The sequence below is a fragment of the Sciurus carolinensis genome, chromosome 7 (assembly GCF_902686445.1).
Source record: "Sciurus carolinensis chromosome 7, mSciCar1.2, whole genome shotgun sequence".
Taxonomy (NCBI): Eukaryota; Metazoa; Chordata; class Mammalia; order Rodentia; family Sciuridae; genus Sciurus; species Sciurus carolinensis.
Window position 1 is genome coordinate 99,506,168 of NC_062219.1, and position 15,928 is coordinate 99,522,095.

At 40.3% G+C, this 15,928-nt stretch overlaps 1 protein-coding gene across 1 annotated transcript in view; it reads left to right on the forward strand.

The window, feature by feature from the left end:
* Positions 1–15,928, forward strand: part of Dst (dystonin) — a 456,059-nt gene that overhangs the window by 330,577 nt on the left and 109,554 nt on the right. The window contains 2 exon segments of the mRNA XM_047559692.1: positions 1,501–2,046; positions 2,953–3,129. Of these exon segments, the coding sequence (XP_047415648.1) occupies positions 1,501–2,046; positions 2,953–3,129 (723 nt within the window).

Here is a 15,928-nt window from a genome sequence, read left to right on the forward strand (position 1 = left end):
GCTTTAAACATAGTGGTGTCATCAAATTCTGTTTCCGGGTCAGTAAAAATAGAGATAACATAGCACATATGAAGACTTGATGGCCATAGAGAGGGACGTCCATTGTTATCCTCATGTTAGATATAAATTATGTGAGTTCTAGACAAGTCAGAAAGAATAAAGAGAACCCATTAGTAACAGTAGTCTCTGCAAAAGTAAAGTAATAGTATAAGAAAGTAACAGAGCCAGTAGTAATAATTAACATTCATGGAACAATTACAATTGGCCAGGCACTCTTCACTCTTTCTGCCTTGCCTCATTTAGCCCTCCCAGTTTCTCTGCAAGGTTTTTATTTTCATTTTATAGGAAAACAAACTGACAGAGCTCAAGTAGCTTGCCCAAGTTACACATTTAGTAAGGGAGAGAGTTGGAATTAAAATTCAACCATGTGTTTGGTCGCTCTGCTGGATTTGAATTCATGTTTGCAGACTGGATTGCTGAGCAGTCCTGAGCTCACTTGTATCCTTTCTGAGCTCAGCTCATCTAGACAGTGCAGACTGTTGTTAAGAGATTTTTTAAAAAGCCCTTCAAAAAACTCCCTGAATGGTGGGAATTAAAGCTAGGATGAATGTCTACTACATTCATCAAATCTTGCAGCAAGAGAGATGGAGGCAAGGTCGGCAAGGATAACATTGACACTTCTTCCACCTACAGAGAAGTCCAGAGCAAACTGGATCATGCTACTGATCGCTGGACCAAGGCAACTTTTGAAAAACCATTCTTAAAATGTCACATAATGCTTGATCTTGTCTCAGAGTTGCCTTTGGTCATGGGATGACTGGACCTAGCACATGTCAGGCTCTGCAGGAAGTGGTCTTGGTATGGATCACATGTACTCCTCACAGTACACCTATGCTGTTCAAAGGTTATTGTCTGTTTCCACAGGCTGGAAACTGAAAACCAGTGATGCCAAGTCACTCCAATTTTCTCTTTTATTGTATATGCTTTTTAAATTTCTATTAGACTTCCCTATACATCATTCTTATTTATTATGAAAATGTTTTTATAATTTTAAAATTGCAAGTTTTTTTCCTAATTAAATGTTTTATCAGGATCATTCCCCAGTTAAAATTATTTACTCAATAATGTGGTAAAGTCTTAGCAGTCCCTCTTGGGTGACTGTAAGGGAGCAATGAATAAAATGTGATTAGATTATACTTGCTTCCTATAGAATTAGAATAGAAATTTGTTATATCTTCCCCCAACTTCTCGAGAAATTTGCCCTGTGTGATTAATATCTAAGTACTTATTAGAGAATTATGGACATTTTCTTAAAAATAAGGTAAGGGGGATCAAAATACAACTCTTGCTATGCTGAAATTCATCGAAGGAGAATTTCATACTGCTTGAGAAGGGAGGCAAGAAGCAGGTTGGAACCCTTTGTCACTGACACCTGTCAGTCCTGAGGCCACAGGGAGCTCCAGATAACTTTAATGTTATGGTCAATTTGTTTTCATGTAGGCCCAACACGAGAAGATCATCTCTCAGCACCAAGCGGTCATCATAGCCACACAGTCTGCACAAGCGTTGCTTGAAAAACAAGGCCATTATCTCTCTCCTGAGGAAAAAGAGAAACTGCAAAAAAACATGAAGGAACTGAAGACACATTATGAAACTGCACTGGCTGAATCTGAGAAGAAAATGAAGTTAACACACTCACTGCAGGAAGAGTTAGAGAAGTTTGACGCTGATTATAGCGAGTTTGAGCACTGGCTCCAGCAGTCAGAGCAAGAGCTTGAAAACCTGGAAGCAGGTGCAGATGACTTCAGCGGCTTAATGGCCAAGTTGAAAAGGCAGAAGAGTTTCTCAGAAGATGTTATTTCTCACAAAGGTGACCTGAGGTACATCACAATTTCTGGAAACAGGGTGTTGGAAGCCGCCAAATCTTGCAGCAAGAGAGATGGAGGCAAGGTCGGCAAGGATAACATTGACACTTCTTCCACCTACAGAGAAGTCCAGAGCAAACTGGATCATGCTACTGATCGCTTCAGGTCTCTCTACTCAAAGGTATTTTTTAGTTATATTTTAGGGGAAAGATCAATCTGTGATTATAGTTTTCACTCTGTCCTCTTAACTTTTAGTTTGAATTTAGAAGCATGAAACTTAAAAAATGACTCAGGGGAAATTATAGTTTCAGTTTTATGTATGTGTTTTACTTCTGACAGATGTGTTTAAAGTTTAGGAGTTTAAAGTTAGTTTTGACTGATTTCCAGGAAACCTTAGCTCACCACTGTAATATCTGAGATGACCACCAGATGGCAATTGCATATAACTAAGCTAAAAGAGGGGCTTGTGGCCTCAAACTTGGGAACTGCTTTCTTGTCAAATACAAGACTGTTCCACAGATTTGATGAACATATTATTTGCATACTTAATTACCAACACACCGTTTTGCCCTTTTTTTTACATCTCTGGGCAAGTAAAATAGTTTTGTTTAAAAAAAGAACGCTAAGCACTCTCTGTTTTCAGTGTTAGCTACATAGACTTGCAAAGGGTTTTGAATAATTTGAAGAGTATCACTGACTCTTACTGTACACTATTTGTCCTCTTTGTGACAATCAATCTTGTACAACATTTGGAAATGATTTATTAAGTATCTTGTAAATCATTTTATCAAATGCAAATCTGTACACATGGTTTCTAAAACCCAGGGAATGTGCCCCTGGTAGATCTGCTGCTTCTGATGATTGATATCTTTATCCTTCATTCGAACTCACATAAATCTATAATTATTCCCTCATTTTTAGGGTTGCTTTTTAACTTCTTCATGTAAAGGAGAAAACCTCAGGCCCAGAACTTTGGTTGAACTCCTTTTTTTTCCCAAGTTACAGAGCTCATAAGTCCTAGAGTTATTTAACACAGGAGAAAATAGTAGGTTTTAATTTCTCTTGCCTTCTGTCTCTTGTTATTTAGTGCAATATTCTTGGAAATAATCTTAAAGATCTGGTGGATAAATATCAACACTACGAAGATGCTTCATGTGGACTTCTTTCTGGGCTTGAGGCCTGTGAGGCCATAGCAAGCAAACATTTACTTGAACCTATTGCTGTGGACCCCAAAAATCTGCAAAGGCAGTTAGAAGAGACCAAGGTAAGAAAGGAAAAAGGAGAAAGAATGATAAATAATAGTTTCCCATGCTTTTGTGGTAGTTTTACCTGGAGTAGAGGAACAAAGGATGGGAAAAGTATGCTTCTCCCTCCAGAGGGAGCTGTGACTTTGCTTCTCCAGTTTCTCCCCACCCCCACCAGGTGTTATCTGACTGGTTTGTTATCTGCAATCCACTACCCAGTCTCTCTAATTAAAACCCAGAATTGTCCAGGTCTTTTTATGTGTCTTGTTCCTTTGTTTCCTCCTCCATTAGAATTTAGTTCTGTGAGGACAGGTGGTTTTGTTTTGTTCATTGTTATGTTCCCAGTGCTTGGAATGTACCTGGAACAAAGTAAGCACTCAATAAATATTTGTTCAAGAATGGACCGGTAGAAGGGAAGAAGGGATGTCCCTGTAATATTCAGAGTTCTCAAGGGTCAAGACTGGGGTTTCTGTTGAGTATCCATGTGATTCATAGAAATGTAGGCTTCAATTTTTGTTAGCACAGTTCTCAAAAAGTCTATCTATGGGTTGTAGGGTTGCTTAGAGGTAGAGCACTTGGCTAGCATGTACAAGTCTCTTAATTCAATCCCCAGCACCATAAAAGCAAAGCAAACTATTTCCCTGCCTTTTCAGAAATGCAAGCTTGATGTCATAATTGCATAATCGTGGGAATCTCATTCAGACCCACAATATCAGAGGAAGCCTCTATTTTTTAAATTTAAAGCATATTTTAAAATTCTAATGTAGGGAGAGAATATTTTTATAATATTTTATTCTTATTCAAAATAACCAATAATTTTGAGTTTGAAAGTTCTAGTTCATAAACTACTCAATGATTTCTTTTAGCTGGGGGTAGCAGCAGCTTATTGCTAGCCTAGCTAGAAAGTAAAAGAAACATTTTCAGGGGCGGGCCAAGATGGCGGACTAGAGGGCGGCTGCATTTCACGCTGCTCCAGGACGCAAGATTCAAAAGAGGAGATAGTGAGAGACTTGGGACCAACTCAAAGCTGCTGGGTGAGTCTCTCCTGTTGGGGAGGCATCCCGGATGGGGCGGTAGCCCCGGAAAGCAGGGAATTTGTGAAGTGGAGTTGCTCGGCGAGACGCCCCTCCCCCCGCTGGAGCGGTAAACACGGACAACTGGGATCATCGTAGAGGAGGCGGCTCAGCATAGCGCTTGGACTCGAGCAGCCGCTGGGGCTCCGGGTGGCTGCCTGGGGAGGAGCTGCGTGGCGAGCTGTTTGGACCCAGAGTGACCGCTTCCGAACACCGGGGGGTTGCCCGGAGGAGGAACAGAGGCCCGGCGGGTCGCTTGGGTCTAGGAGTGACTGCATCAGAGCCACGGGCGGTTGCCAGAGGAGGAGCTGCGTGGTGAGCTGTTTGAACTCAGAGTGGGCGCTCCTGAGCGCCGGGGGACTGCCCGGAGGAAGAGGAGGAGCGCGGCAGGACGCTTGGTCTGGGAGTGACTGCATCAGAACCACAGGCGGTTGCCAGAGGAGGAGCTGCGTGGTGAACTGTTTGAACTCAGAGCGAGCGCTCCTGAGTGCCGGGAGGTTGCCCGGAGGAGGAGGAGGAGCGCGGCGTGTTGCTTGACCTGGGAGTGACTGCATCAGAGCTGCGGGCGGTTGCCAAAGGAGGAGCTGCGTGACGAGCTGTTTGAACTCGGAGCAGCTGCTCCAGAACGCTGGTGGCCTGCCTGGAGGAGGAGAGCGGTGGGACGCTTAGCCTGGGAGTGACTGCATCAGAACCACAGGCGGTTGCCAGAGGAGGAGGCGAGTGGTGAGCTGATTGGACTAAAAGCAACCGCTCCTGAACACCGGTGGCCTGCCTGGAGGAGGAGCGTGGTGAGTCACCTGGTCTCGGAGCCACCGTTCCTGAACACCTGGGGGGCTACCCCAAGGAGGAGGAGGAGGAACAGGGCGGGTCACTTGGACTTGGAGTGACTGCCTAGGGCTACGGGTGGTTGGCGGGAGGAGGAGACCCGAAGTGAGTTGTTTGGATTCCTAGTGACTGCGTCAGAAACCGGGCGGCTGTCCGGAGGAGGAGGTGTGTGGCGGGTCTCTGTGTCTCGGAGCTATTGTACGGGGCTCCAGGTGGTGGCTCAGGGGAGGGGCTGCATAGCCAGGCGATTGGTGCAGAGCAGGGTCCCAGGAGCTAGGTGGCTTCTTGCTGGAAGAGCCGCACAGAGACATGCCTAGGGGCGGAGCGAAGTTTCCAGGGCGGCGGGCAGATTCTCTGGGAGAGGCAGCCTAAGGAGACTCGCCTGCGAAGGGTGAGGCTCCCACGCCCAGGACGTAGGTCCAGGCCCCTGGGATCGTTGCAGAAGAAGACAGCCCAGCCCAGGTGGTAGTTGTAGATTGAGGGGAACCTCTAGGAGGGCAACTGACTAGCGAGACGTCCCCACCGAGTGACTCTTCCCGGCCGGGGGAGGTTTTCCCACAGGGACGGTAAAGCCAGAGACATAGGCACAAACAGGCCTTGCCTCAGCCCACAGTCTACTTCCCCATTGGATGACCATTGGTCAACAAGTGGAGGCACCTCCACCCACTAGCAGGGAATATACGCCACCTGAGGGTTACCACACCTAGAGAGGCAGCTTCTTCGTGGAGCTCTGCATTATCAACCTCCTCCAAGACTTCAGGCTACTGAAGGATAAGAGGGGATATACTAGCAATCTTCAGGGACATTATAAGTTGATAGAGGAAATCTGCAATATCTTAATGACCCACTGATCCCTGAACAATATGAGAAAACAAGGGAAGAAAATGCCCCAAACAAATCTAGATGTTACATCAATAAAATCCAACGACAGCATGGCAGAAGAAATGACAGAAAGGGAGTTCAGAATGTACATAATTAAAATGATTAGGGAAGCAAACGATGAGATGAAAGAGCAAATGCAGGCATTGAACGATTGCACCAATCGACAGTTAACAGAGCAAATTCAGGAAGCAAAAGATCATTTCAATAAAGAGTTAGAGATATTGAAAAAAAACCAATCAGAAATCCTTGAAATGAAGGAAACAATAAACCAAATTAAGAACTCCATAGAAAGCATAACCAATAGGATAGAACAGCTGGAAGACAGAACTTCAGATATTGAAGACAAAATATTTAACCTCGAAAACAAAGTTGAACAAACAGAGAAGATGGTGAGAAATCATGAACAGAATCTCCAAGAACTATGGGATATCATGAAAAGGCCAAATTTGAGAATTATTGGGATTGAGGAAGGCTTAGAGAAACAAACCAAAGGAATGAACAATCTATTTGAAGAAATAATATCAGAAAATTTCCCAAATCTGAAGAATGAAATGGAAAATCAAGTCCAAGAGGCTTATAGGACTCCAAATACACAAAATTACAACAGACCCACACCAAGGCACATTATAATGAAAATACCTAACATACAAAATAAAGACAGAATTTTAAAGGCTGTGAGAGAAAAGAACCAAATTACATTCAGGGGGAAGCCAATACGGATATCAGCAGATTTTTCAATCCAGACCCTAAAAGCTAGAAGGGCCTGGAACAACATTTTTCAAGCTCTGAAAGAAAATGGATGCCAACCAAGAATCTTATACCCAGCAAAACTTACCTTCAAATTTGACGATGAAATAAGATCATTCCATGATAAACAAAAGCTAAAAGAATTTACAAAAAGAAAGCCAGCATTACAGAACATTCTCAGCAAAATATTTCATGAGGAAGAGATAAAAAACAAAGAAGCAAATCAGCAAAGGGAGGAATTATCCTAAACGAACTGTCAAATAAAGGAGGAACCAAGATGTGTCAAAAATTTTAAATATGAACCAAATGACTGGGAATACAAATCATATCTCAATAATAACCCTGAATGTTAATGGCCTGAATTCATCAATCAAAAGACATAGACTGGCAGATTGGATTAAAAAGAAAGATCCAACAATATGTTGCCAGCAAGAGACTCACCTCATAGAAAGAGATACCCATAGACTAAAGGTGAAAGGATGGGGAAAAACATACCATGCACATGGGCTCAGCAAAAAAGCTGGAGTATCCATCCTCATTTCAGATAATGTGGACTTCAAGCCAATGTTAGTTAGAAGGGATAAAGAAGGACATTTCATACTGCTTAAGGGAAGCATAAATCAGCAAGATATAACAATCATAAACATCTATGCCCCAAACAGTGGCTCATCCATGTATGTTAAACAAATCCTTCTCAATTTTAGAAACCAAATAGACCATAACACAATAATACTAGGTGATTTTAACACGCCTCTTTCCCCACTGGACAGATCTTCCAAACAAAAATTGAACAAAGAAACCATAGATCTCAATAACACAATCAATAATTTAGACTTAACAGACATTTATAGAATATACCATCCAACCAAGAGCGAATACACTTTCTTCTCAGCAGCACATGGATCCTTCTCTAAAATAGACCATATATTATGCCACAAAGCTAATGTCAGCAAATACAAGAAGATAGAGACACTACCTTGTATTCTATCAGATCATAATGGATTGAAGTTACAAATTAATGAAAGAGTAAAAAACAGAAACTACTCCAACACCTGGAGATTAAACAATATGCTACTATATGATGAATGGATAACAGAAGATATTAGGAAGGAAATTAAAAAATTCTTAGAGGTAAACGAGAACAAAGAAACAACATATCAAAATCTCTGGGACACTATGAAAGCAGTACTTAGAGGAAGATTTATTTCATGGAGCGCATTTAATAAAAGAAGTAAAACTCAAAAAATAAATGACCTAACACTACAGCTCAAAGCCCTAGAAAAAGAAGAACAGACCAACACCAAAAGTAGTAGAAGACAGGAAATAGTTAAACTGAGAGCTGAAATCAACGAAATTGAAACGAAAGAAACAATACAAAAAATTGACAAAATAAATAGTTGGTTCTTCGAAAAAATAAACAAAATTGATAAACCTTTAGCCACACTAACAAAGAGAAGACGAGAGAAAACCCAAATCACTAAAATTCGGAATGAACAAGGAAATATCACAACAGACACGACCGAAATACAAAACATAATTAGAAGCTATTTTGAAAATCTATACTCCAACAAAATAGAAAATTTCAAAGACATCAACAGGTTTCTAGAGACATATGAATTGCCTAAACTGAACGAGGAGGACATACACAATTTAAATAGACCAATTTCAAGTAATGAAATAGAAGAAGTCATCAAAAGCCTACCAACAAAGAAAAGTCCGGGACCAGATGGGTTCTCAACCGAGTTCTACAAAACTTTTAAAGAAGAACTCATTCCAATACTTCTCAAAGTATTCCAGAAAATAGAAGAGGAGGGAACTCTCCCAAACTCATTCTATGAAGCCAATATTACCCTGATTCCTAAACCAGACAGAGACACATCGAGGAAAGAAAATTTCAGACCAATATCCTTAATGAACATCGACGCAAAAATTCTCAACAAAATTTTAGCAAATCGCATACAAAAACATATTAAAAAGATAGTGCACCATGATCAAGTGGGTTTCATCCCAGGGATGCAAGGTTGGTTCAACATCAGGAAATCAATAAATGTCATTCACCATATCAATAGACTTAAAGTCAAGAATCACATGATTATTTCGATAGATGCAGAAAAAGCATTCGATAAAATACAGCACCCCTTCATGCTCAAAACACTAGAAAAAATAGGGATAGTGGGAACATTCCTTAACATTGTAAAGGCCATCTACGCTAAACCCATGGCTAATATCATTCTAAATGGTGAAAAACTGAAAGCATTCCCTCTAAAAACTGGAACAAGGCAAGGATGCCCTCTTTCACCACTTCTATTCAATATCGTCCTTGAAACTCTAGCCAGAGCAATTAGACAGACCAAAGAAATTAAAGGGATACGAATAGGAAAAGAAGAACTCAAACTATCCCTATTTGCTGATGATATGATGGTATACTTAGAGGAACCAGGAAATTCCACCAGAAAACTTTTAGATCTCATAAGTGCATTCAGTAAAGTAGCGGGATATAAGATCAATGCACATAAATCTAAGGCATTTTTATATATAAGCGATGAATCTTCAGAAAGAGAAATTAGGAAAACTACCCCATTCACAATAGCTTCGAAAAAAACAAAGTATTTGGGAATCAATCTCACAAAAGAGGTGAAAGACCTCTACAATGAGAACTACAGAACACTAAAGAAAGAAATTCAAGAAAACCTTAGAAGATGGAAGGATCTCCCATGTTCTTGGATAGGAAGAATTAATATTGTCAAAATGGCCATACTACCAAAAGTGCTATACAGATTCAATGCAATTCCAATTAAAATCCCAATGATGTACCTTACAGAAATAGAGCAAGCAATTATGAAATTCATCTGGAAGAATAAAAAACCCAGAATAGCTAAAGCAATCCTTGGCAGAAAGAGTGAAGCAGGGGGTATCGCAATACCAGATCTTCAACTCTACTACAAAGCAATAGTAACAAAAACGGCATGGTATTGGTACCAAAATAGAAAGGTGGATCAATGGTACAGAATAGAGGACACGGACACAAACCCAAATAAATACAATTTTCTCATACTAGACAAAGGGGCCAAAAATATGCAATGGAGAAAAGATAGCCTCTTCAACAAATGGTGCTGGGAGAATTGGAAATCCATATGCAACAGAATGAAACTAAACCCATATCTCTCACCATGCACGAAACTAAACTCAAAATGGATTAAGGATCTCGGAATCAGACCAGAGACCTTGCATCTTATAGAAGAAAAAGTAGGTCCAGAGCTTCAACATGTCGGCTTAGGACCAGACTTCCTCAACAGGACTCCCATAGCACAAGAAATAAAAGCAAGAATTAATAACTGGGATAGATTCAAACTAAAAAGCTTTCTCTCAGCAAAGGAAACTATCAGCAATGCAAAGAAAGAGCCTACAGAGTGGGAGAAAATCTTTGCCAATCATACTTCAGATAGAGCGCTAATCTCCAGAATCTATAAAGAACTCAAAAAACTCTACACCAAGAATGTAAATAATCCAATCGACAAATGGGCTAAGGAAATGAATAGACACTTCACAGAAGAAGATATACAAGCAATCAACAAACATATGGAAAAATGTTCAACATCTCTAGTAATAAGAGAAATGCAAATCAAAACCACCCTAAGATTCCATCTCACCCCAATTAGAATGGCAATTATCAAGAATACAAGCAACAACAGGTGTTGGCGAGGATGTGGGGAGAAAGGTACACTCTTACATTGCTGGTGGGGCTGCAAATTAGTGCAGCCACTCTGGAAAGCAGTGTGGAGATTCCTTAGAAAACTTGGAATGGAAACACCATTTGACCCAGCTATCCCACTCCTTGGCCTATACCCAAAGGACTTAAAATCAGCATATTACAGAGATACAGCCACATCAATGTTCATAGCTGCTCAGTTCACAATAGCCAGATTGTGGAACCAACCTAGATGTCCTTCAGTTGATGAATGGATAAAGAAAATGTGGTATATATATACAATGGAATATTACTCAGCCATAAAGAATGATAAAATTATGGCATTTGCAGGCAAATGGATGAAACTGGAGAATATCATGCTAAGTGAGATAAGCCAATCTCAAAAATCCAAAGGAAGAATGATATCGCTAATAAGTGGATGATGACACATAATGGGGGGTGGGAAGGGTTAGTGTTGGGGTTGGAGTTGGGTTTAGGGAGGGGGGCAGGAATGGAGGAAGGAAGGACTGTATAGATGGAGGGGAAGGGTGGGGGGGGGAAGGGAAAAAATGGCAGAATGAATCAAACAACATTACCCTATGTAGATTTATGATTACACAAATGGTATGCCTTTATGCCATGTACAGACAGAGAAACAACATGTATCCCATTTGTTTACAGTTTTATAATAAAAATAAATAAATAAATTAAAAAAAAAAAAACATTTTCAGTAAGCTGCCTTTTGGAATATATCTGCATGTTTGTTACAGTGTCATAAACCACCATTGTGCCACTAATAAGGAAAACAAGCGACCCACCAGTTGAACTTAAAGTCAGATACTGCCTGAGACTGGTGATTTCATATCTAAAGTAAATGTGGCAGATCAAGGCCTAGCAGAGGAGATGGAAGTGAAGGATGAGAGCAGGGAGTGTGTTGAGGGCAGAGGGCCCCGCTGCTTCCCTGAGCTGGAGTGTTCACCTCACCTGATTCAGGCATCAGGCAGACATCCTGGGTCAGTCGCCTAGTCCCAGACTAATGCAGCGCCCCCAGGGGTTGCTGACTTCCTCCAGTGTGTCAGTCCTGATTTTTGTTTGGTTTCTAATTAAGTTTTCAGTTCCCACTTGATTATGTGTTCAAGGACATCATAAGTGCCAAGGGCAGAGAAGATGCTGTGACATTTAAGGCCATTGTTTTGATGAAAAATACCAATAGTTTAAAATAACTAAGATTGATTATATTATGTTTAATTAGAAAGTTATGCATTTTTAATTATAGGATAGTATTAAAATAGAAATATCTTTTAAGTTAGGTGTTTATAGTGTAAAAATACAATTTTTAAAGTCATATCTGCATTAGGAAATGGATTACATCCTATATAAAAGTAATTTTTATGTAACTAGAGCAAAATTAAAAAAAAAAGAAAGACCCAAAGGATAACTAAGTTTTTTAATTAAACTGATACAGGGATTAATTTTAGAACAGAAAAACCTATTTTGTTAGTGTTGAAAAAGACTCCTCTAATCCAAAGGCAGTCAAAGAAATACAAAAAGGAAAGAGCTATCTCAAAGGAGAAGGAATTCTAATTAAGTCGCAGCATAACTTTAAAACTTAAATGTGCAATTGAAGTCATTACTGGCATATGTTTATATTTTTCTCACAGATGATCTCCATATGTAGTGAGGAGTTTTATGAGGATTAGGTAGTCTTGTTTCGTTTATATTTATTAACATTTAATTATTATTTCTTTCAATAATAAGATAAACACTCAAGACTACTACAATTTTTTTTGGCCATTACTAGAGGTTGAACTCAGGGGTGCTGGCTGATCTGTCACTGAATTATATTCTTAGCCCTTTTAAAAAATTTATTTGTTATTTTGAGACAGGGTCTTACCAAGTTGTCCAGCTGGCCTCAAACTTGGAATTCTCCTGCCTCAACCTCCTGAGTAGGTGGGATTAGAGGTGTGTGCTACTGCACCTAGATAAAGTAAATCTTTTACTGCACTTACATAGTAACTTCTACTTATATCCTGTTTTGTAAGAAATGTAATTTTGGGGTTGCCTAATTAGTTCATCTGAAATATTTCTATCCAATAACATGTCATTATTGGTATTGTTAAAAAAAAAACAAAACTATTAGCTGTGTTGTCAATAGTCAGATACCACTAGGCTACAAGGACACTCCTTAAGATCCCCTTCCAAGGAAATCACTGTATAAAACAAGATTTTAGCCCTATAAGAGGCATAGAAGACAGGAGTCTGAGACCAGCCTAGAGGGTTGGGTATGGAATCAGCCACGGGACCAGATCATGTTGACCCATGATATGGACCTTCGAGACTTGCACTGAGCCTGGGCGCTGTTAAGCCAGGAAAGTTTTATGACCTGGACAAGGCCCTCAGCTTTATAGACTCCATCCTTTTCTGGTGCAGGCAGGAAGACCAAGATCATGTAGTATTCTGTGTCATAGATGCTGATTTCATGCTTTAATTTCATTGAAGTCTATTCAAAATAAGATATATTTGAATAACTTAATTTGCAGTTTTGTTACAAAGCATTTGTATAAACCATGATTATCATTACATTATAACCTGGTACATGTTAGGAATGAAAGCTGTTAACTCTTTTTTTTATTTCATCATTATGGAGAGCAGAGGCATGAGAGGTTTTGAGAAGAAGTGAAAAAGAGAGGTTCTTTTATAATCCATTCCTACATTTTGAGATAATAAGCAGGACCCTGGTTGATATTGGATGTTTTTATAGAACCATATAAAAGTTATACATAACTTTTACACATATTTACATATATTTACTTTTTCAGTAAATGTGTCCTGGACCCATTGTTAAGTTTCATGAAGACATGGTTAAGTCTCTGTCCTTGGGGAACTTACGTATAACAGCAACAAAAGATGTCCTTAACTTTATTTCATCTTTTAAATAAACATGTGATATAAATAAGTTGTCCCTATGGCCTAGATTTCATTCTAATTATAGGTAAGTTCATGTCTATAGGAATTTCCTCCACTTTCTGTTACTAAATCTCTGGGAGAATTTCCCAAACAGATCTACTCTGCTGTAGATTCTTTCCTCTGGAAGCAGCTGTTAGAGCTGTTACTCTGACCACAGATCCTGGGTTTGGAAGGCCTGTCTACCTTTACATGGGCTGCCTGTGTGTATCAGTTTCTTGTATTATAAAAGTTAGTTGAAATTTTTATCATTAGCTTTAGGCACTTATTTTAAATAATGACAAAAATGCTGATATAGAAGAGGAACTTTTAGGTCTTATGCTTGATATTTTCATTTATTTGCTTATTTGTTCACTCATTTATTCTAGAAACTTTAATCAAGGCCTGTTATAATTCAAAAACACTGGGTTAGGCATGGATAATAAAAAGCTATAGAGGATGGCAGTTTGATAGAAGAGAGAGATAAAGGCAATAACATTCACAGTGTTTATGGGACTTCCCTGGAGAGTACTTACACAACTTGGTGAGGAAGAGAAGGGGGCAGGTCGCATAAGGGACAGGTTTGTAGAGATTTGAAGACATTGGGTCCAGCATGAACAAATAGATAAGAAATAACTGTGTTGTTGGGCATTTCTGGAACAGGAAATGGAGAAAGAGGAGATTGAGGATAGAATGGAAGAATAAATTTTACTGGGCCCTTTATAGCATGCTCAGATCTCAGCCTTATGAAGGGAAGGTACTGAAAGAGCAATATATGGTAAGATGGGTTCTTTAGATAAAACACATACGGTTCTCTCTCAGGGGAGTGATTGGAGGCAGGTGCACAGTTAGAAATTGTTCTTCAGTGACCACATGAGGGAATATCCTGCAGTGATCAGGAACACTGAAGAGCAGAGGTCTGACTTTTAAAAAGTGGAAAGCAGGTAAAACTGCCTCAACCTAATGTTTGATCTGAATGTGTAAAGGTTTAAGAGAGGGTAGAATCTGGAAGGAGTTTCAGGTTTAGTCCTTAGGTACTTAGGTTTAACCCAGGAGGAAGTCCAAGTGTGGGGAGTGAGATGATGAGTTCGGAGTTAGCTTTTATGAGTGCAAAAGTCACTGTTTACACTCAGATGGAATCATTCAAGAAGCAGTTGGAAACTTGGGCCCATGACCAGGGATGAGTTCATCTCCACTTAGACATACGGGACTTTGAGATCTGCACGCGGGACAGAGTGGAGCTCAAGTACGTTGGTGAAGTTAAAGCCAAGCGTGGGTCCTGTGAGCCCACTTGGATAGAGATCCATCAGGGGTGTTAGGAATGCAGACCCAGCTTCAGGGAGACTTTCTGCTCCCACCGTTTTTCCTTAGTCCCACAGTTGAACTGCATTTGCTCACTCAGATCTGCAGGGACCTCTGTGCAGCAAATTCAAATCTTGTTATCATTTGGTTTACTTGATATTTCTGAACTCTTAACTCTGTCAACCTTTCCCCACTTTCTCTCTTCCTTTCTGCTTTGGGGTCAGAATTACTCTAGGCCCATTTCTACCTCTTGATAACATTTGTTCAGTCTCCCCTCCCTGTCACATAAACATAAGGATCCTTCATGATGCTGCTTAATCTCCTTCCCTGGTGTTTCTGGTCTTTCTCTTTTAGTGATCTCCTCATAGATCTTGATTTCTACTTTATTTTCAGTGCCATTTGTGTTCAGAGTCTCCTCCATTGCCAGCTCTGTTTTCTCTTCCTGCATAAAGTCCTGAAAGCTCTTTGAAGTCATGAACTCCTAAAGAGGCTCTTCTTTATTCCTAAACCTGCTCTTGTTTGTGTTTACAAGTTTTGCAAACAGAACTGTGTTACCTGGGCTCAAAAACTTAGGCTCTTTCTCTCTTCTTGGCTCCTCTGTACTTCATTCCTGCCCTCTGAGTGGTGCTGGTTAATGGGGTGTTCTGTGATGATAGGTGTTCTTCATCTTTTCTATCTAGCATGGCAACCACTAGTCACTGGGGGCTGCTTTGCTCTTGAAGCAAGCCTACTGCAATTGAGGAGTTGAATTTTAAATTTTATTTGATTTGTTTAAAAATCACTTGTCATTAGCACCTACCATATTGGTCACTGAGGCCTTAGATAATGTTACCGAGTCCTTGGGACATTTCCCAACTCTAATTGCACTTTGTCAGCCCAGACAGACCAGGTAGTGCAGTTGTGGTTAGTCCTCAGTTGCTCAGTGAGTCTCTGCTTGCTTTTTTTTCCTCACTGAATTTTTCCCATGCATAGCTGCAAATTTAGCCTTCCTGTAGGACAGCCCTGAGCATTTCTGCACCTTAATCAAAAGCGCTGAATAATTCTGCATTGCTGTCAGATACAACAGCAAGCTCTCAGCCTGGCTTTTGAGGCCTTGCCAGGCTGATTTCTTTTGCGCTCCCGCCCTTGTGCCTTCTGATTGTTCTGTGGGGAGATGCTCTCCCTCCCCACCTCCACACTCCCTGCAGACCCTGTTGCAGTGGCACTACCATGACTGTGGCCCTTGTTTCCCTCTCTGGTTGCTCTTCCCTCAATTTCCAGTAGCATTTTTTTCTTACTCATATTTGGCACTCGTCACTTCCTGCCTTAGACTACAATTTCTGTAAGATTTACATCTAATTTTTTTTTTTTTTTTTTTTG